The 21865-nt window shown below is 35.5% G+C and overlaps 1 protein-coding gene across 5 annotated transcripts in view; it reads left to right on the forward strand.

The window, feature by feature from the left end:
* Positions 1–21395, forward strand: part of MDFIC (MyoD family inhibitor domain containing) — a 98945-nt gene extending 77550 nt beyond the window's left edge. For all 5 annotated transcript variants that reach the window (XM_058297244.2, XM_058297246.2, XM_058297243.2 and 2 more), the window contains one exon: positions 17210–21395. In XM_058297244.2, coding sequence (XP_058153227.1) covers positions 17210–17457 — 248 coding nt within the window. In that variant the 3' untranslated portion in view covers positions 17458–21395. The remainder of the gene's footprint in view (positions 1–17209) is intronic.
* Positions 21396–21865: the final 470 nt, after the last annotated feature.

A 21865-nucleotide genomic window follows, 5' to 3' on the forward strand; every position in this document is an offset into this window, starting at 1 on the left:
TCATTCTTATATTCCTATATTTGAGGTGACTATATACAGTAAAACTTTAGCTTGGATACTCAAAATAAAAACATTTTATATTTGTATTTCACTTTAGCCTAAATTTTGCCACATTCCCTAAAGTATTTACCTTTTTAAAAATAAAGTTCCATTTTAGAGGGTAGAGGAACAAGCATATTTAAATCAGCCATTGAGCTGAAGAGAAATATATTGATGCATAATTCAAACCTCAATTCATGTCCAAATGTCATGTGGTCTGCCCATTGTCAGTCTGGTAAAAAGAGAAATACATAAACTTTAAGCCTAGGTAAGGTGGATTTTATATTCCTTTTCCTTTGTCTTTAATTGAAACTGTTTTTATGATATCATACTCTTTGTTTTTGTCTTTGATGTCTACATCTTAAATATCTGGACATGTTGTTTTTCATCCCCAGTGTTTTATTACTACCTTCTTTCAATTTGTTGCTTTAAGTGTCACCACCTTTATCTTCATATACTCAGAAAGTCTACAGTTTTACCGACTAGACACTAAAAAGCTTAAGAATGAAGAATTATAATATTAGGGAAAATTAACTTTGAACATGGAGATTTTAAAAAAAGAAGATTCTGAAGGAACAGGAACAAAAGGGCATCATTCATGTCTACGTGTATGTCTGTTTTGCGCTTGTCAGAGGAACTTCCATCTTTGAAGATCTGGCTTGTCATATCCAGGATTTGGTTGTTACTCCAAAGTACACCCTGCTGTGCCTCTCAGTTTGTCTGTCTTATTTCTCTCTTTCCCTCTCTTCCTCAGTTTTCCTTCTTCCCTCCCCTTCTTTTCTCTATTTCTTTCTTACTTTCTCTCCTTCCCCCATCCTTATTCCCTTCAGTTAAAAATTTTGCCTGATTTCATTTAACTATAACTTATGATTTATAGGAACTAAAGAGGTAATGATTCATGGCATTTTCAATATTATATATTTTTAAATTTTGAAGTATTGTATTTTGGAATGACAAAACCATTTCTTGCAACATTCCTTTCAAAGAGGCATGATCAATAATGTTATAGTTAGGTACAGAAATGAGGGAAAGAAAATGGCTATCTTCTAGTGTTTAAAAAACATAGCACAATATACTGTCTTTGGAACTTCCTGTGAATCAATAATGTCTTAATACTCTTTCAGATAACTTTATTCTTAGTTTGTATGTTTCTGAGGGTGGGTTCATGGCTTTAAAGAAATATCTTCAAAAGTCTCCATCCAAGACCCAAGACTTTTTCTAGATATTTTTTTAGATTAAATTAGATTTTCGTGATATTTGAATTGATTTCTTTTCTTTCAGAATAGATACTCACTCAGCTATTTGTTGTTTTTTAGATTACATTTCCAAATGACCCCTCCTGGCTCCTAAACCTAATTGAAATAACATAGAAATACTAAATTTCTCTTAGAAATGGCTTTAGTAATTTTAGTATCTCTATATAATGTTAAACTATTATAGGTTTGAGGATTTTTTATAATTAATATATGTTACTCTTAACTAGTAAAATGTGAAATAGGATAGATGGGACCTCTTGGCATAAAGTCCTTATATTTCTGAAAAACTTGCAAAGTGAATTATTTTTATATAGATGATTTAAGTTGATTACTCTAGGACACTATCTGAAATAGTCACCCATGATTCTCAAGCTCAGGGGTTTTTAACTTTGTGGTTCATGAGTTGGGTGAGAAAAAATAATCAAAACTTTCTCTAATCTAAACTAAATGAAATTTAGCATGTCCTTCATTTATAAATATAGACAACAAAGTTCAGCAGCACTAGTAGTACCTGTGACTTTGTCACTGGTGTCTTCATATTTTATAGTTGCAGAGATCATGAAATATTGTTTTACTAATCACTGCTTTTAAAATATAATAGTTATCAGATCAATCCTAGAGCTTGTTACTAATGTATAAATACAGAAACACATATATTTACTGAAATACTTAGTAACTATTTTAACATACCATTTAATAATATAACAACTATTTCAGCATAATTATTTCTTCATAATTCCTTTGAAATCCTATTAATTTCATTTTATGGATTAAAAACATTACCTTGTGTCATGGCACACAAAAAGACTAAGAATCTCTGCTGTAGCGCTCCTGTATCCTGACTATTCTTGTTGTAAAAATAATTTATTTTATAGCATGCTTGTTTTCTAGATTTACATTTCTGTATGCAGTTTTCTTAATGCAGAGACTTAAGATTTTTTTTAAATAGCTTTTTTTTTTGTACACATTAAATTGAAATGGTAAGAATAAAGGTGTTATCCAAATTTCTACCCTAAAAAGCTTTATTAAAATAGTAAATTCCAAAGTGCCTGTTGTTTTCACGTTTACATTTTAATGACATATATTCATCAATGCATATTTAGCAATTCCAGGATGCTGAGGAATGGAGAAAATTCGCTTCATGGTTTTTACATGTCAGAATTTGGGTAATAATTTAACTCTCCATAAATAAGTACTAAGAAAAAAAAAAAGCAACAAAGGAAATGTTTCCAAGTCAACAAACTGGTTGAAAATACTTTTTAGGGCTCCTATGCAAATCTTCCAATGGGATTTGAATTGATGAGCTACATAGTGTGGCCTCAGGCCCCCTCTTTGATGACAGGACCCTGATAATTTGTACTGGTTCCCCTATCCCTTATAAACTTGACTGGAGAAGGGAAAATGCAAGGTGATAGAATCCTCTCAAGTGAATCTAAGAGGCAATTAGAAGAATAGAATTGAATGATTATAAAACAGTTTGCTCAGGGAAATTAATCATGCTCCCCATTTTGAAGGAGAAAATATTCATACCAATAAATAGTAGTTGTCTCTCTAGAAGACTGAGAAATCCAGGGTTACGGGGGAAATGTGAAGGTAATTGGAAGAAAAGAGCAAAATGGATTAATATACTAGTTTTCCAAAGACATATTAAATCTGCCTAAATTTCTCCTGTTACTTCTCTTGGGAAATCAAACTGAGGAACTGGAACTCTTGGGGAATAATATTCCTATAACATAACATAATTTAAAGTTGACACTGAAAGTTGAAGTTTATTTTTTTTCCTAATAATTATGCTCAGTGAGGGATGCAAAAATTGCATTTTGGAATGACAGAAGGGTAGTTATTTTAGAAAGAACATTTCAACATCTATAGAAGCTATCTCCTAGAGAATGTTTTCTGTGGAGTGACAGGAGAAGTTAAAGTAAAACCAAAAGTAATCTTTACTCCAGGCCATACTAATGAATTATACCAAGTCAACTGGTATTTATTAAGAGTCTGCCGTGTGCCCAGCCCTGTGCACTAGATTCTTTTTTTAAATTGTGCCATTGATTTTATTTTTTCTGTTTCTTTTTAATTTGCACATTTAGAAATAAATAGAAACCTCTACTGACTCCTGAATCCTGATTGAACATGCCAAAATATATGTGTGTGATAGTGTGTGATGGTGTCTGTGTGTGTATATTCCCTCCCTCTATCCCCCTACCCCATTTTTTCTTCCTTATCCAGATTTGGATCTCTTGACAAAACCCCTAACTCTCTTGCAACTATGCCATTCTGGCATACTTACATTTCAGAACCAAAAAGCTAGATTGTCATTTGAACTTCTCTCTATACCAGGGAGCTGAGTGCTACTGAAGAAAACTTGGTGACAAAATTTTTTTTATCACTGTAAATGTGTGGTCTCTGGCCTCAACTGGATTCTCAGAATTCCTTAACAAACGTCCTATATGTCTATAGCAGTTTGATATTATTGATGAATTCCAAAAAGAAATATTGGATTATGTTTGTAATCTGATCTGTACCTGGGCATGATTGAGTTATGGTTAGACAAAAGGCATGGCAAAGAACAGAGTTGGGGGTTTTCTGATGTTGGGGTTTTTGATGTTGGAGTTTGATGCTGAAGCCTTAAGCTGGAGCCCCGGAAAGTAAGCTCACGGAGGAAACAGAAGCAAACCCCAGGAAAAGGGAAACGTGTGCCCAGGAAAAAAAAACCTAAGGAAGGGAGGAACCTAGGAAGCCTGAACCCTCACAGATGTCAGCAGCCATCTTGCTCCAACACGTGGAAATAGACTTTGTGTGAGGAAAGTAATTTATGCTTTATGGCCTGATATCTGTAAGCTCCTGCCCCAAATAAATAACCTTTATAAAAACTAACCAATTTCTGCTATTTTGCATCAGCACTCCTTTTGGCTGACTAACACAGTCTCTAATTTATTCAACAGATAATTTGTGAGCACTCACTCCATGGCAGGCGCTCTCCTAGGGTATTGAGACACAACAGTGAACAACACTGAGAAGCAGGCCTATCTCTCCCATTTTCCTCAACAGCTATTTCACTTTATTACTCTTTTAAAATGACACATTCTACAACCTCCCTCACTGTCCACAGGGAGAAGAGAGCCCACCATTTCCTCAGGGTTTCTATAACCCTGGTCCAACCTACAAATTTACCTGAACTTGAACCTGTTTTTACCTCCCATTTCAAAGGAAGAGAAGAAGTTTTTCTGGCATGCATGCCATTACTACAAATCCTATCCTTCCTTTCATTCCATTGAATATCCCTTTCTATCTTGTGTTTTAATCCCTTCCCTGAGAAGAAGAAACACCCAATGTCTCTTGATCTAAAATGTGTGACTGGTATGTGTAAGGGTGGGTATCTATCTTCTCCTTCACTCTGCATCCCTCGGGTTTCTTCCCTTCATAGAGAGTTTGTTTGAAAAGATATCTGCATTTGTAGCCTCTTCTTCCTCACTTTGCAATCACTCTCTACCCCATTGCAATTCACTTTTATCCCTATCGCATCACTGAAATTTCTCTGGTTAAACTAAGCATTTGTTACTCTTGAAACTTTTTTCTTTCTTGCTTCTGTGACACACCTCTCTCCTAGAGCTTCTACTCCCTTGGGAAATCTTGTAATCTCCTGTACCTCTTCCACAGTCCTTTCATTAAATGTTATTGTTCACTTGCATCTCTTCCCTTTTCATCCTGTACACTTTCCCTGGAATAGTAGGTAATTTTATTCATTATGAGAGCTTCAGATACACCTTAACTATCTAATCTAAATCTGACTCCTTCCCAAGCTCCAGCCCAGTGTATCCAACTACCTCTTGGCCATCTCCACTTGAATATGCACAGACATATCATGTCTCATACTCTAAATGTTTTAGGTCAAACTAATTTCCTTTATTTCTTCCTTTGGTAAATGGCTAGAGAAACCACAGTTACATTCAACTCTTCCTATCACCTCCTTATGCTGTGTCTTATCAGTTCTTGCTAATTCTGTCCCCTTTAAGTTACCCTGCCTGACCCCACTGCCACTATATTGTCACTGCACAATGTCTTTGCCGCCTCATTTCTTAGATGGAAAATTGAAGACTATTTACTGGATTTCCCCTACCCCCACAATACTGAGCCACTTGCATCTCTGAAGCTACTTATACTCTTGTCTCCATACCTTTGCATAGGTATGGAGACATAGCCTTCCCACTGCCTGATAACAACTTTGCTTTCTCACTTAACTTATGCTTCTTCTTTAAGACTGTGGCAGTTTGATATTATTTGCAAATCCCAAGAAAAGAGTGATTATGTTTGTAAACTAATGTATTCCTCTGGGTGTGATACCCTTTGAATGCTGTAGATTCAGCTGACATGTCTTGATTAAATTACCTGTTAAGATTAGGGCTTTGATTTGACTATATCAGTAGGTCCTAACTCAGATTGAGCCACCACTCCCTTGGTGGGCTGATGTTAATGGACACTTACAGAAGAAGATACAAGAAAAGAGAGAAAGCTCCAAAGACACAGAAGAGGAGAGAACTTTTATCCTGCAGCCCAGAGAGAGATGAACCATTCACTTGATAGTTTGCATCTAACCTTGTGAAGAGACCAGAGCAGCTGAGCAGCTGAGAAGGCCTGGAAAGAAACAAGCCCTGTGCCAGCCTCTCATAAAAGAGAGGAAAACAACCGTTGTAGAGGTTGGCAACCATTTTGCTTCAACATGTAGCAACTGGCTTTGGTGAGAAAGCAACTTTGAGCAGGACTCTAGGGCTTTGTAACTATAAGCTTTTACCCCAAATAAATACACTTTATAAAAGCCAACAGATTTCTTGTACTTTGTGTCAATACCCGCTTTGGCTGACTAATACAAAGCCATAGCTCAGGAATTGCCCTCATGTCCTCTCTCCACCCTCATCACCTTCCTCCCACCCCTGAGAGCTCCATCTTACAAGTCTGAATTAGATATTGGATGTTCCTTCCATTTGTGTCTCAGTTCCTCATCTGTAAAATAGGGCTAATAGTAGCATCTACCTTATACAATCATTATAAGAATTTAATTGAATAAATATTTGTAAACTTCTCAGAACAGTGCCTGGAACATAGCAAATACTATATAAAAGTTTTTTTGTTTTGTTTTGTTTCTTTAAAGATTTATTTATTTTTCTCGCTTCCCCTCCTCCTGCTCTGCTGCTGTTTTTGCTGTCTGTGCTGTCTTCCCTTCTCATTTTCTCTCCTCTAGGATTTACCAGAATATGATCCTGGAGACCCCTGTTGTGGAAAGAGGTTCCCTATCAATTGCGCCACCTCAGTTCCTGGTTTCTGCTGCACTTCACCTTGAATTTCCGCTTGTCTCTCTCTTTGATGTGACATCATCTTGCTGCATGATCGCTTGCGTGGGCACTGGCTCACCATGTGGGCACTCACATGGGCACTGGCTCACCATGCGGGCACGCTTTCTTTTTTTCACCAGAAGACCCCAGGGTCCTCCCATATGGTAGTCGGAAGCTCTATCACTTGAGCCACATCCACTTCCCTAAAAGGTTTTGAAATCAAAAAAAAGAGTAAGAAAATAGGTAGGCAGTATATCTTAGTGATGAGAACAGGTTTGGAATAACACAGATCTAGTTTAATCCTGGACCTTCTGCTTAGCAGCTTTGTATCTCGGAAAAGTTATTTGAACTTTTTGAACCTCAGTTTCCTAATCTATAAAATAAGCCTCATTGGATTCTCTGTGATGAAAAGATAATGCCTATGAGGCACTTACCATGTTAGCTATTCTAACCATTACTTTCTCCCCTAGCACTATGGGTCCATCTCCCTTGCAACAGTTCCTACAATATTTTAAAAATATATATAACTAGCCATTGTGTTCCTGGAGATTTTGCTCTGCAATTTGGGCAGCATTTGGCACGTATCCAGTGCTCAACGTGTATTTATTGAATGAACATTTTACCAAGGTCTTGCCTCTGGGTCAGGTATGAGGGCTGTATTTATGTCCCAATTCCTATGAGCTCACTGCTTCCAGAAAGTCTTCTGTGGCTAATGCCACACAACTCTAACATCTTCCTTGGACCAGGGTATACAGTTTATACTTTGACCATTTCCCTTTGAAGCCTAAATAATAGGTTCATGTTCAGTCTCTGCAATAAGGTGATCAGACCCTTCACCTCTGTGGGTCCCACATCTGCTCCTGGGTCTTAGCCAACTTTTATTCAGCTAGTAGTTTGGCATTAACTTTCTGCTATATTTTGAATATTGTGTTAAGCCCATTAATGCCCTTTTGCAAGGCCAAGAAAACATCCTGAGCAGGACTTAAAAATCTACTGGTTATGGGTAATTTTAGATTATATCATCATAGACTCAATTATTGAAAAGAATTTGAAAATAATTTTCCCCTTCATTGTATGTATGTATGTAGCTACTGAGTGAAATAATTTGTTCAAGGTCACTCAGCCAATTAGTGACAGAGCCAGGACTAGAAAGCAGTTCTTAATTTTCTGGTATCAAGATCTGCATAGATCAGGTACTATCTGGCCATCTGGGACACCATTGAAGCTATCAATCTGATCATAAATTGAAACACCTTTATTTTGTGTCACAAGTGTGTTATTTCCCTGTTGCTAGAAGCCTGACTTAAATCAAGCCTGCAAATGGCAATAACCACCACAAAAACTTAAGGCATTACTTTGGTAGTTGTGGCATTTGCCTGCCCAAATGGTAAAAGTACATTGAGCTGTGTCTTAAGAAAAACTTAGCTGGGTATACAGTAATGACGGGGGGTGGGGGCAGTTGGAGTGAAGAGGATTGGGGGCAGCTCAGTAAGAGCGTTTTTATTTTTATCCTTTCCACAATTTAAAGTAATATGCAAGGCTACAAAATTTTCATCACATGAGAAAACCAGGTTTATCTGCTTCTGTCAATTTTAGAGTACTGGTAAACAAAACATTCATAGATTTTCTTGGCTCCAGAATTGTTTGTATACTAAACTAAGGTGGAGATATTTATACCTTATAATTGCAAGGTCGTGCTGTCCTGTTCATCTGAGCTTTGTGATACTGCCTTAAAAAACATCAAATGGTATTAATAGATAACATGGGTGGAGAGGGAGAAATGTGGAAATTGTAACAATGCCATCATTGGTTCACAAATTAATTCCATAAATAACAGGATTTACCTCCTGTGCACTGCTTTGAAGCGTGCTTTGGCGTCTCTTTTCTCCATAACGTTGGTCTCTGCTAGTTCCTCTTCATCTTGCCTGGCATTTCTGTGAGACTGCTGTGCTGCTTTGGTTGGGGCCTGTTTGTTCTGTCAGGGCTGGGAGCGCAATGCAGGCCTCCTCAAGGCGCGGCTCCTCATGCCTGTGGGAGGCCTGTACCTCCTGCTGGGTTGCTGTCGGTAGAAGCAGTCCCTGCTGGGGACCTCTCAGCCCCTTGGATGGCAAAGGTGCCCTTTGGACTCGCTGTTCCTCAGTCATAAGTGCCTGGAGAATTGTTGTGCATGTTCTGAGGCCTGTGGATATTGTCAGCCTTCTCAGTGCATTTGTTTACTCTGACGCTGCCATGGAGACCACCTGTCATAGGTGACCTGGCCAGCCCCGTGGGTCTGTTTGTAATAGGACAGTATCAGTAACTAAAAAGCATCTGGCATAGCCAGGGTGTTATTTTGCTATCACTATCACCATTGTTGTAACCTTTGCAGGATCACCCCAGTGGGTACAGTGTGGCTTAAAAAAAAAAAGTTGATTTATTTTGGGAATATAACTTGCACAATGTTTAAACCAAGGGCAAATAAAGAGGGAAGCCAAATGTGAGTTGTGAAATAGAAACAGTTGGGAAAATAAAATTGGGAAAAAAAGTAAGTTAAACACTTGGGAGAGATTTTTGGATCATTTTTATACAAACATGTTTTCATTAAAACTGGGGCAGTACTTTCATATATTCTACCCTAATTATAAATGGTTGTTACAAACTTTAGCAATTGTTGCTAAAGTTATCTCTTTCTAGGAAAAATGTGTTTAAAATCTCAATTGATTTTGTGTTCCAGAAATTATATTCAATTTTGACAACAACTAAACTTTTTGTATTAGTTATTTCCACTGGCCAACTCAGTAAAGTCAGCATTGCATAGTTTTGTGGTCTTACTCTGTTTCTGCCGTTTATCTGCCTGAGAAAACAAATGAATTATCATTGAACTATGGAAAAAATAGGTTACTGTTTTAAAATCTTGCTGCAGCCAAACACAAGCTTTACTAACCTTTCCTAGGCAGATTTCTGCTTCAGTTTTCTGCAAATTTTGTTTCTAGAGTTGCCTTCTTTGTTCTCACTTTTCAAGCATTTGAGCTGTGAGCAAGGTCTTTAAAAGCACTTCCTTAGGTTCAATAAAAATAGATTGGCCCAGTTTTGGTGTAGTAGCCAGGGTGAATGGAACATAGGTAGGTAGAGAGATTTGGCCTTCCTAAAATAAATATTTTATCATTGCCATCATTGCATTAATACTATTTTGTAAGCACTTATATGTTAAATCCTTTATTGAGCACTTTTAATCCTCTCAATAGTACCATGAAGACAGTATGTTTATTATCTAGTTATAAAATTTGTGGTCTTAAAATGTAATGAGTCAGTAAGCTAATGTAAATATTATTTACTCCATTGATATTTTTTAGCTTTTAAGTTTTCTTTTCCTCCTTTCTGCCCAGATACTAACTTTAGGTGCAAAACATTTTAAACAAACACTGCTATCAAGTGAGCTTTTTACTCCTCTTGTGAGCCTATGTAAAATTCCTGGAAAACAAAAGGTCTCCTGGTATATTTATCTTCCTGGATTTGTGAAATGCAACTCTTTGGAAAGGGCTACTTTAACCAGTGCTATGGTTAAGTCATTATCAAAAATTGCTGGAACAAATCTCTCTAAGAGTTTGGAATATTTAATGAATCCACTCACAGGTCAGGTGGTAGGATAAATGAATAAGAGAAGTGAAAAATCCGTGTTCTACATTTGCTGTGGCTAATCCAGAGTTGACTGTAATTCACAATATGAATGCACTTCTCCTAGGAGGAGGATGGATTCCAAAATTTAGACATGTGGAATGAATTACTGAATTTTTTCTTCCCAGGGAGAGGGTGGAGAGAAGTACTGATTTTTGCCAAGGGTCTTTTGAGTTTGTTGAGAGGAAAGATAATATTAAAGACATTGTTCAATTCCCTAAGTGTGGTCTTCTTTGTTTTGCAGTGGAAAATGTAGCTCTTCTCTAACTTTCTTTTTACCTTTGACCTATCTTACTTTCTTCCCCACTAGGAAAATGTTGACTATATTCTGGCTAAGATGCACGCCTCCTGAGACACCAGTGTGCCAGAAGGTTCTGTGTAGGAGGCACACATCAGACCAATTTATTCAGGCAGCAGGTCAGTCTAGGGCTATAGGCCAGAAACGCTTTGCATCCTCTGGCTTGGAGACACTGAGCTACTTGAAGCTGAGCTACCGTGCTGTATTAGTAAATATTTTCCACCTCCACACACACTTGAGGAGCAGAACTCCCCAGGGATGTCTGTGTCTCGTCCCTCACAGCTGGATTTTTAAAGAGGCTAGATAATAATTTAGTCATCTTGGCTTTGATTCAGGATAACCCAAACCCACTTTCAGCCTGCATTTTGATTTTGTACTGAGAAATAACAGTCGCGGTGAAGTAAATACAAGTCCCTAGGCAGAGAAAAGGAATGCCTGGACCACATCGGGTTACACTTGTGCAGTGAGTCGCCACTTGGCATCACCACTGATTATCCGACTGGTCAAGTGTGAGCCTGAGCAGCTAAAGAATTGGGAGCACTGGGGGAATTTTGTAGTTCTGATTCTAAAGCTACAAAGTTAGGTTTGGTCTCAAGGTAATTTCCTGTATTAGTAATTGCACATAAGTCTGACTTCTTTATTCTAATATGCAGTTGCATTTTGGCATATTGTTGGCCTGTTAAGTGCTAATGAACCTTTGTTTCTTAGTGTATATTTCGTATGATATGGGAACCAGATTAATGTCAGTACATTTTAAGTCATAGGAAACTTTTTTATTAGAGATTACTCATGATAAAACTCATTATATTGGCATTTGTTCAAAAATGGGTTGAGGGTTATTCTCAGAATTCACTGCTTTCTCCCCTTCCCTGTACTCCATATACAGCTGTTTGTTGTCTTTGTTCCAAGAAACTCAGAGCACCTGTCATACCACATCTTAAAAGAAGGAAACTGAAGAAAGATAAGAGACTTGTTTATGGTAGAGCTGAGTTTGTTATACAAATATGTTTTGGTTTTTTTTTTAATTAGAGAAGTGGTAGGTTTACAGAAAAATCATGCATAAAATGAGAGTTCCATAGGCTCCTCTGTTAACACCTTACATTAGTGTGATGTATTTGTTACAATTGAAAGCATTTTTATATCTGTACTATTTGCTATAGTCCATGGTTTACACTAGGGTTCACTGTGTTGTACATCCTATGTGTTTGTTTTTTTAATTTTTATTGCAGTGACATACATAAAACCTAAAAATTTCCCCTTTAAGCACACTCAAATATTTCATTCAGTGCTGTTAATTATGTTCACAATGTTGTGCTACCCTCCCTTTCACTATAGCAAACTGCTTTCCTCTTGTGTCCCTAATGTAAGATCTATTAGCCACATACTGATGGGGTAAATCAATTTGGGATACTTTCATTATTAAACTAACTGAATTTTATGAAAATTGATCTTCAGTCACATTTTAATAACCAAAAGAGCTCTGGATCAGTCACAGATACTTTACCATTCATCTAAGGTGCTAATTAAGTAGGTTTTAGTGGTGACCTTACTGGAGTGTAGAAGCTACAAGTTCTTCAGATATGCCAGCTCTATGGGCTTAACACTGATGACCTTCCATAGGCCCAGAAGGATTTTGTTGGAGGGCTGTGTCTGCAGCAATTCATAATAGTTTTTATTTCAAATGTTACGTTAAAGACTTCCTTTGATTCTTTCTTTCTGGCTACTTGACTACTGTTATGTTCCTTTGGTTTCCTAAATTCACAGTAGCTGTCAGTCTTGTGCTCAATTGTGCACTGAATTGTGCAATTCCTGCCTGGCCCAGGGTGGGACAGTCATCCTTCCCAGAAACTAGTTGGTGTCTCAAAGGTTAAATGGGTTTGGCAAAAACTTAAACATGACTGAATAAAACCATAAAAACTAAAAACCTTAAGAACAGAAAACCTTAAGAAGAGAGGGCAAAAAAGAATTATTTCTGACAATGAACCATATACATGCAGAGGATCCATCTTCTTTAAAGTCTGTTTCTCTATTCAGGTCTCTCTCCTTGGGCTTGCTAATTCTTATAATATTATATATATTTTTGCTTTAAATAAAATTGTCATCTTAACACCTTTTATGACTCTCATTTCCCTTGGAAGGTAAGGGCTGGATGCTGGAAACTGTGCAGCTATTTCTTCTCAGTTTATTTTAACCTTCTCATTACCTCAGGTTACAATCAAACTTTTCTTCATACCAACACAACTGGAAAGAAACTTTTTTTTTTTTAGCAAGGAAAAAAAATCACATTATTAAATTGATTGGATAGAATTTAGGGCTCCATTTTTCTGTTTTGTTTTTTTAGGTTAATATTATTTCCTACTTCTAAAGTACAGAAAATGAATGCATTTCTGGTAAGTGATTCTATAGGTGTACCTTGTTTAGTATTACTATAATCTCTAATAGGCAGTTTGGTTTGTGGTTTCTGTAGATGCCTTTGAATCAACTTGGTTTTTCAGAGTAGTCCAAAGTGCTTTTCTAGTAAATTATATGTAAGACCCATGTTTGAGAAGATAATTATTTTTTAAAGTTTTAATATATTACATAAAAGTTTGATTTTTTGAGGCTTCTGTTATCACCAAATATTTTACCACCATGGTTATTATGTAATATCTACATTGCTCTTGTTCATATAACCATAGACTTTAATTTTTGTGTTTTAGATTTACAGGTTTGTTTCTTTTGATTGAGGCATCATCTCTCTGTAGGCTCTCTATCCTTATGTCTATTTTAACAATCAGGTCTGTGAGTCAGCGTGGCTTTGATCTTCCTTGTTGAAGGGTTTTACTGTCAATTCTTCATTAAAATGGAAATGCAGAATAATCTCTAGAAAGGAGAAGGAACGTGAATGAAGGCTGAAAACATAGACAAGAAAAGGCAGTCAGCAGAAAGTTATAGGTTTATAACTGATCAACCTCTCAGGAAGGTCAACCAAACGGTAGAAGCAACCCACCCCTGGGACAGCAACATAACATGTTGGATGAGAGCAGGGACTCTGCAGGGAAATTGCTGTGTTTTGATCCTCATTCTGCCACTGACTGCCTGTATGATCTTGGGCAAATTTCCTCACTTTCTGTCAGTCCACTTCAGCCATTTTAGGGGTTAGTACTAATCCTGCTTCATAGGATGACTGTCTTCCTCCTGAGGGCTGCTGCTTTCAGACCAGACTTTCCCTCCTGACTACTGATAGCTTTCCTATTCCTTGTTTTGAATCACATGTTAACACCTGTGATTACACTTTTCCCAAATCTTGTTAGTGTCCCCTTTTCCTTTTTTACCTATTTGCCAAATTTGACTATCTGCTACTTCAGTTCCTTAGTCATGTAAGTCCATGTCTCCAGCTAACTGCATGATTTGGTTTGGATTTTTCCTCATCACCTGAAACACTCAAGGTCTAAAAACTAAACCTTCTCCCTCCTATTTTATTGTATTTTATTTTAACTGATTAAAAGCTGCATATGGAGAGACTACAGTCATATTTTTCATAGGACTGGTATCTTAAATATATGAGGAAATTCTACAAATCAGTAAAACCAGCAGCAACTCAGTAGAAAAGTGAGGGGTGTAAATACCCATTTTAAAGAAGAAGGAACATGAGTGGCCAAAAAACATTAAAAGATGTTCAAACTTATTAGCAAATTAGGAAGTACAAAGTAAGATCACCATGAAATACCATTTCATTTTCAACAAATTGCCTTGTATTAATTAAAGTGTGACAATTTCAAGGATTGGTGAGTGTATAGAGCAGTGAGCACTCTTATACTTGGCTAGTGGGAGTAAATTTTGGAGCAACTACTTTGGGAATGAGTTTGGTATTAATAAGATCAAACATATGCAAGCCCTGTAATCTAACAGTTCCACTGCTAGCTAGTTATTTAATGTGTACTCTAGGAGACTGGCACAGAAATGTTTAAAATAACTGTGTTTAGAACAGCAAGAACACTGGTAGTAACCAAAATACGTGTAAATAGTAGAATGGATGAATAAATTGTGGCATATTAAATCAATAGAATACTATACACCTGGAAAATGAGTGAACTCCAGTTACCTGCATCAACATGAGTAAATCTCAGATACAAAAAAAAAAAACAAAAAACAAACCACAGGAATTCATATGGTAAGATTTCCTTTCTGATAAGTCTACCAAGGATGTTTACACTTGCACTGATGTAAAACTACAAAGAAAAGCAAGGAAAAGATTCACCCAACATTCAAGGTCATGATTATTTCTCTGGAGAGGAAGAAACAGACACCTCAGGAAAGAATCCAAGGAGGCTTCAAAGTTATTATAGCCCTCTAGTTCTATGGCTGGGTGAGACAAACATTCTTTCCTTTTTAAGCTGTACAGAATTATTATGTAGATTTCTATATACAGTGTATTTTAGGATAATTATATAAAGAATGTAAATGCTCAATAACTGTCCCTGTGGTTTAAAGAACACTCAGTGAAAGGTTCTTCAATGTCAAGTGAGTTTTTATAGTGTCCCTCTCTTTATTCTAAAATTTAAATGGAACTGAATGCTAACGTCTCAGTGAGGTGGTGGTGTAATTAGTTAATATAGATCTTTGAAGACACATTGAAAAGACTTGGCTTGATTTCAGTTAAATGTTATTTTCTTAATAAAAATAATGGTAATAAACATAGTTCTTTATAACATTTAAATGATTTAATAAATCATGAGGATAATATAGTCTTGGGTAAGCTCAAATGAACAGAGACCTGTAAGACAGATATTGGTATAAAAGTTTGTATAAAGAATGTACAAAGAAGGAAACCATTGACACCTTCCAGAAGCCCAGAACTTTCCAAAGTCATGGACTTGGATACATTTCAGTTGATTTCATAGTTCTTCCAAAAGTATTGGATGTTACTAAAAAGCAACATTAGGAAAAGATGAAGATATCTGGAAATTCTTATAACTCTGTGGTGTTTTTCTAATTGATACATGTGAGAGTGACTTTGGCATTGGAAAGGATGAAAGAAAGGGTTGAGGGTTGATCTGTTCTTCTAACCTTTAATTCTACAAATAACTCTGGAGTTCCCCTTTTGAGCTCTTTTCTGATCCTCCCCTCTTTTTGCACATTTGGCATTTAGACGTTTCTACATTTCCTCTTTTTACCCCCTAAGATCTGTAAAGACTGCAGAAAAACCAAGAGGATGTTTAAAGTGTTGGGATGTTTATGAAAAGTTGTTTAGAAATAGTCCTGGAGTAATTACTGTAGAGTTTGAGAGACTGTTTCAGGTACTTGGGAATATTTGTTTTTCTTCACCTTAAGGGTTTGTTAACATTGATGCTAAAAGAATTTCATCAGATCACATCTACATGCAGTTACATGAATTATATATAAAGAAACCTTCTTTTAAATAGGAGGGCTGCCAAGCAACATGATTTTTTTTCCCCTCCATCTTTGGTTTTCAGTTTGCTGAAACTGCATCAAAGGCACTCAGTTTTAAAGCCAGATACAGAAACACAAAGGTCATGTGACAGTGGGATGGTGGAGGAGTTTGTTGTGTCTTCTAGGAAATGCAATCCCATCATAAAACTTGCATTGTACAAAGTACAAAATAATAATGATAATCCAGAAATAATCTCAGCAGAAAATCAAAAATATTTCCAAAATTAGACAAATGTCTTACAACATTGATCTTTAATGATTTTATTATATTTACTAAAGTCTCCAGAAATAGACATTTTAGTCAATTACTCCTCCCATTTGCCTCAAAATTTAAAGGACAGAACTTTAGAAGATGGCATTTTAAATTTATTAGTTTATAATCTGGTTGATTTTCTACCTTTTGTGTCAGTTCATGAAGTTTGGTATAAAAATAGTTGTTTAGAGCGGCATCATTAGAGATGTCTCATGGAGTACAATTGTAAAGCACGTTGGCACCACAGGAAGTGGTAAAACAGTATTACTATGTCATTATTCACATTTACTAAGGCACAAAATCCTTTTTCTTAGAATTTAGGTGGAAAAACTATTTCTGAACTGATGATGGGACCCATCCAGAGTCTGTTTTCGTTTAATTCTTGTGAAATCAAAAACGTTTGAAACCATGAATATGAGTCAGATTTATTGGAAAGTAAAATGTAGTGATTCCCATTTAATGTAAACAAATTTAATTATTGAATTAATTATTCAAGAATGCTTTGACTATATCATATTTAATTTCTTTTTTTCCAGTTTTGGAATAAGTAGGTGGAACAGTTGAAGGAAATTTCTGTGTCTGACAGTCTTTAATAAATGTCATGAGATTATTTTAGTCTAGAGTTATAGAGTTCAGTAGGAAATAGGGAAGATGGGTAAAAAGCACCGAGAAATGGGTGAAAGTCATGATCCAACACCACACATTTGCACACAGATCTGCAACATTTTTCAAATGCATATCTGTTTCTAAAGATAGCTTATTTAGAAATTAACTTCCTTTTGAGCCTCCAGCTCACAAAAGACCTCTAGGGCTGCATGTTATTTGGGTCATGGATTATTTAAATACTTTAACCAATTATTATTTAGTCATTGGATGATTAATATGTATATGTATATTTTGTTTTCTTCTTTTTCTCACTCTGTGGTCTCCTCACAATTGGAAAATGAAGATTGTTGCGTCCACTGTATCCTGGCATGCTTGTTCTGTGAATTCCTGACCCTCTGCAATATTGTGCTGGGACAAGCTTCCTGCGGCATCTGCACCTCGGAGGCCTGCTGCTGTTGCTGTGGAGATGAAATGGGGGATGACTGTAACTGCCCTTGTGACATGGACTGTGGCATCATGGATGCCTGTTGTGAATCATCAGACTGTTTGGAAATCTGTATGGAATGCTGTGGAATTTGTTTTCCTTCATAAATATTTATCTTTTGTTTTGTGTTATAACTGGAGAGTACTTTAAACTTTTTCTTTTAAGGGAGAAAAAGCACATAGTAAGATTCTCATGAAGCAACCCAGTATTTGCACTAACTCATTATTTTAAGTAATCTCTGAAAACTTTATTGTCTAACTAAATCTATATGGTTTAATATGTGAAATTTTTACTACTTTTTAAGTTCTTGATAAGTTACATTTTGACCAAAAAAATGTTACATGTCTTCCTTTTTATTCAATATTTTTACTTCTTCTAACCATTTTCAGGAGTGCTTACTCCAAATACATTATTTCTCAGTAGGTATTTAAGCTAGACAGTTTATTTTTTATGTTTATCTGTTAATGGTTAAATTAAGCATTCTTTACTTTAAAGAAAATGTTGGGAAGCAAGCTCGCGCAATAGTTGGAAAGCCAGTGTTGATCTCCATGCTCCCTTTTCCACTTCCCCTACTTGTTCAGCAGAAAAATTGAGTTTCTACTGGGTATGATCCATTAAGGAGATGCGTCCCATTCACAAAAGTGTGCAGTTTAGCAGAACAAAGGGACATGTAAAAGATGAAACATACACAATGTGTAATGAAGTAAGGGTTATAAGGGAGATGAACCCAAAAGACAATGGAAATACACAGAAAAGAGTAGCTAATTGTTGCCAGAACAGTCAGGAAGACTTTTAGGGTGGATGTGGCCTTTGAGGTGGCTTTCTCTGATGAAGAATTCATCTGCTGCTTGGATGGGTTGTTTAGATTCAGGGCAGTGTTTTAGCTGGACAACATGGACCATGTGTGCTCTTAGCCAGTTCAATAAAACATGCCTTAACTACTTTTTTTTAGTTGGAGGAATATAACACTTTTTTAAACTATAAAATTTAAATTAACTAAAAATGTGCCTTTTCTAAGAAATAACATGTTATGATAAAGCTTTTGACGAAAACAAAATGCCTTATTACAATAGCTATATTTCATAAAGAATGTGGAATACTTTTGATAAGTTGCTTTGAAATGAGGTTTTTTATAAATTGAAATCCCTGTATTCTGGTTTTCTGATTTTGAGTTATTCATACTTTCTTTTTTTTGAGAACTTTAAGTCTTCATTTTGGGGGGGTGGGAGAGTGTCGTCTGATTGTCTTCTTTGGTTTGTTTTTTTTTTAACCAGATTTATTTTATACTTTGTAAACACAGCTAACCTTAAATGCAAACCATTCCTTCCAGTGCAGTGGAAATCTAGATACCCGCTACTGGGACCAGCTTTCAATATCACTGTGTTATATTAAATGAAACCAGTATGCAGATAATAAAAATCCTTGAGTGTAAAGAAGCCAGTTACAAGACTCATTGTATAATTCTTGAGGCAGAGATGTAGTATAGAATTTTGTGTAGTACAGATGGAAGGAGTAAATTTCCCTGCTATCTGCACTCCTATTAAGTTTGGTCTCTCTAAAACTGTAGTTTGGTTTGCTGTAATATAACTCTTTGCAGAAGGTTTGAAGGTATACTTTTTAATTAATAGTTATTTATTTTCATTTTTTCTGAACTTTCAAGTTGATAACAGAAAAAAAAAAAGGCATATTTTTAGGAAGCCTTTAGTAAACCTAGCCTTTTAAGAGAGGTTTTATACCTAAAGCATAGGAAGACCACCTATGGTTTTTCCTTTGAGATGAAGCCTAGTTTCTACTTATATCATTACTTAAAGGGCTTAAAAATGAAAAGGTTGGCAAAACTCTTGAATCCCCTTTTAAGTGCTGCTTATACATACAAAATAACTTTAAATTGTTGGGTTTAAATAGAATTCTACTAAATGGCTGCCTTTTTCTTCCTCTTCTAAAGAGTCTTTCATTTGTTACATTAAACAGAAGCAAAGCTTTTTATTGTTTCATAGTAACCAGAATCTGAAAATCTACATATACCAAATTTAACTTATGCTTCCGTATTAGTATATAAGAGTGTCACCTGTGTATAGACATGTAAAACCTTCTAATGACCTGAAATTGTTGGAATATTTTGTTTTTTTCCTGCAAAATTGTTCAACCAAGTGGTTTGTCTACTATTTAAATATATTCTGTTACTATTTGTGATGAAAATATTAGCACTTTTGAAATAATGTTTCTCTGTAACAGAGAACATTAGTGAATAGTGGAATTTTATTTTCATATTTACATTCCAATACTTTTCCTCTATTGTCTACTCCAGTCATTTCTTAAAGCTCCTTTTATAATTTTTTTAAAACTGCAAAAATAAAAGTAGGCAAATGTGAAATAGTTTCAATATAGTTAAGAATTTCTGTATGTGAAATATTTCATTGAATTATATGTCTTTCATGAAACAGTGCTGTAGTTTGAGTTACAGATTTGGCGTCTTTTAAAATGTGGAAACTTAATATTAAACATTTTTAAATAGGACTGGTATTATCCTGAATACACTATTTTGAAACTTAAAAAATGACTTCTTATTGTGTGTTTTAAATACTTTTATATCTAATTGATATATTAATTGATTTATATTTGAATGAATTCAACTATAATTTAAAACTTGAGCCTTTTCTTTATATTGTTATATTGCTTTCTGAAGATTTCCTAGTATCTTTATGAAAATCATGGGACTCATGCCTATAAATGAACAATGAAAAATTCAGATCAATTTATACAACAAATAATAGTTGATGTATGACCTCAAAACATAGCACTCCTTTTAAAAATTCACAATAATGAAAATATAATTTTGGGGCATTTTTAAATTTATGATTTTATTTACTTTGAAATTATCTCTCAACTTATAAAAATAATTGCAATTTTCATATATTCTGATACTAAACACCAGGTTAAAAATCTTTTTAAAATTATGAGATTGGTTTTAATGATTTAATGAAAATCACACAAGAGTAAATCATCCAATTTACTTCTATGATCTTGAGTACCACAATTTTTAGTAGGAAATGTTTTATCATTAGTATTTAACTAAGAAGACAATGTAGTATGATTTCATTAAGGAGAAACCTCTTTTTCTAGGAAAATAATACTTTAATTTTTGTATTCTCACAGTCTGTCAACAGTATCCATTTTCTTCATCTGAAGTAGTACTATCTGCACAGTTGAAAGAGTAACCAAGGCAACCTTATGTAATAACTTTCCATTCTTTATCCATACTCTATCTGTGCCCTAGATTCTAATGTTATAAATGTCAAACATCACTGCCTAACATAAATAAGACTCCAGAAAAGAGACTCTGTGGCTTACCTTCTTGAATTCTAGTTTAAATCTTAGATTTACCCAACTGCTAATGAATAAGTTTATTTATTAATAAGATTATTTCTCAAATTATTCAAGACCTTTATGCCCCTCCCAATTACTTGTGATTTGTTGGCCTGTTGGATTGCTACATCTAATCTGACAGGCAAGATAAAATTTCACCAAACAGTATATTACCCATTTTTCTCTTCCTTTAGCACTAATGTAGTAGAGCATGATATTTTTGTTTTAAACAGTGGTTAATATATTGTCAAGGTTTATTCCACACTTAGCATTTATATCTTTTAATCAAAGATTGGAAATCCCAGAGGAGTCCTTTAAACTCTTCATCTCTGTGCTCCCCTGTAACCAGTACCTTTATAGTGAGTGTTTTCTCTGTGTGTGGATTGTTGCTGGGCACCTCAAGGCAGTCACAGAACCCTAAGGAGCTTTCAACCCAAGGAAGCAGTTTGGCACCATCCATGAGAAAACAGTTCCAATAGTGAGGTTATTAATGTTTTAGAGATTCTGGTTAAAATGGAAGGGGTTGTGGAGAGGGAATAACATTGTGATTCAGCCCCGATGTGGAGAGTGTGTTTTACAAAAACTATCATTGTGACTAAATCCACCCTATATTTTCTCACTGCAAAATTCCCAATGAATGATAACCCCTACCTCTACATTAAAGGACTGTGGATCAAAATATTGTATGTATTATCAAATTTTAATGAATTCAGTAAACAATCTGGAGATGAAAAGTATTATAACCATGAGAATACAGTCATGGCAGAGACTCACCTGGAATGCAGGATCTCTCAACAACTGGAAATCTGCACCACCCTGTTCTTCATCAAGCTGAGACAATCACTTGACGTTTTCCATTGTGGCTACAACTATTGCTCCTAAGCAGCTGAATGTTAACAGGGATAGTTTCCTGCCTGTCAACTTAACTGGGGCTAGTAGTTTTTAGTTCCATTGTTTATTTGTCTATTATTCATCCCTTCCATTCCTCACCTCAGTGCTGTCTAAAAGGGAATCATCAATTTACTTGCAAGGTGATGGTGAAGAAATCATTTTAGAAAGCCACCCTTTAACACATTACCAACCCCAGGTATGAAAATATGTGTCAAAGACAAAGTAGAGTTCTGCAATTAGGTGTTAACATCCAGGAAA

The sequence above is a fragment of the Dasypus novemcinctus genome, chromosome 5 (genome assembly GCF_030445035.2).
Source record: "Dasypus novemcinctus isolate mDasNov1 chromosome 5, mDasNov1.1.hap2, whole genome shotgun sequence".
NCBI classification, from domain to species: Eukaryota; Metazoa; Chordata; class Mammalia; order Cingulata; family Dasypodidae; genus Dasypus; species Dasypus novemcinctus.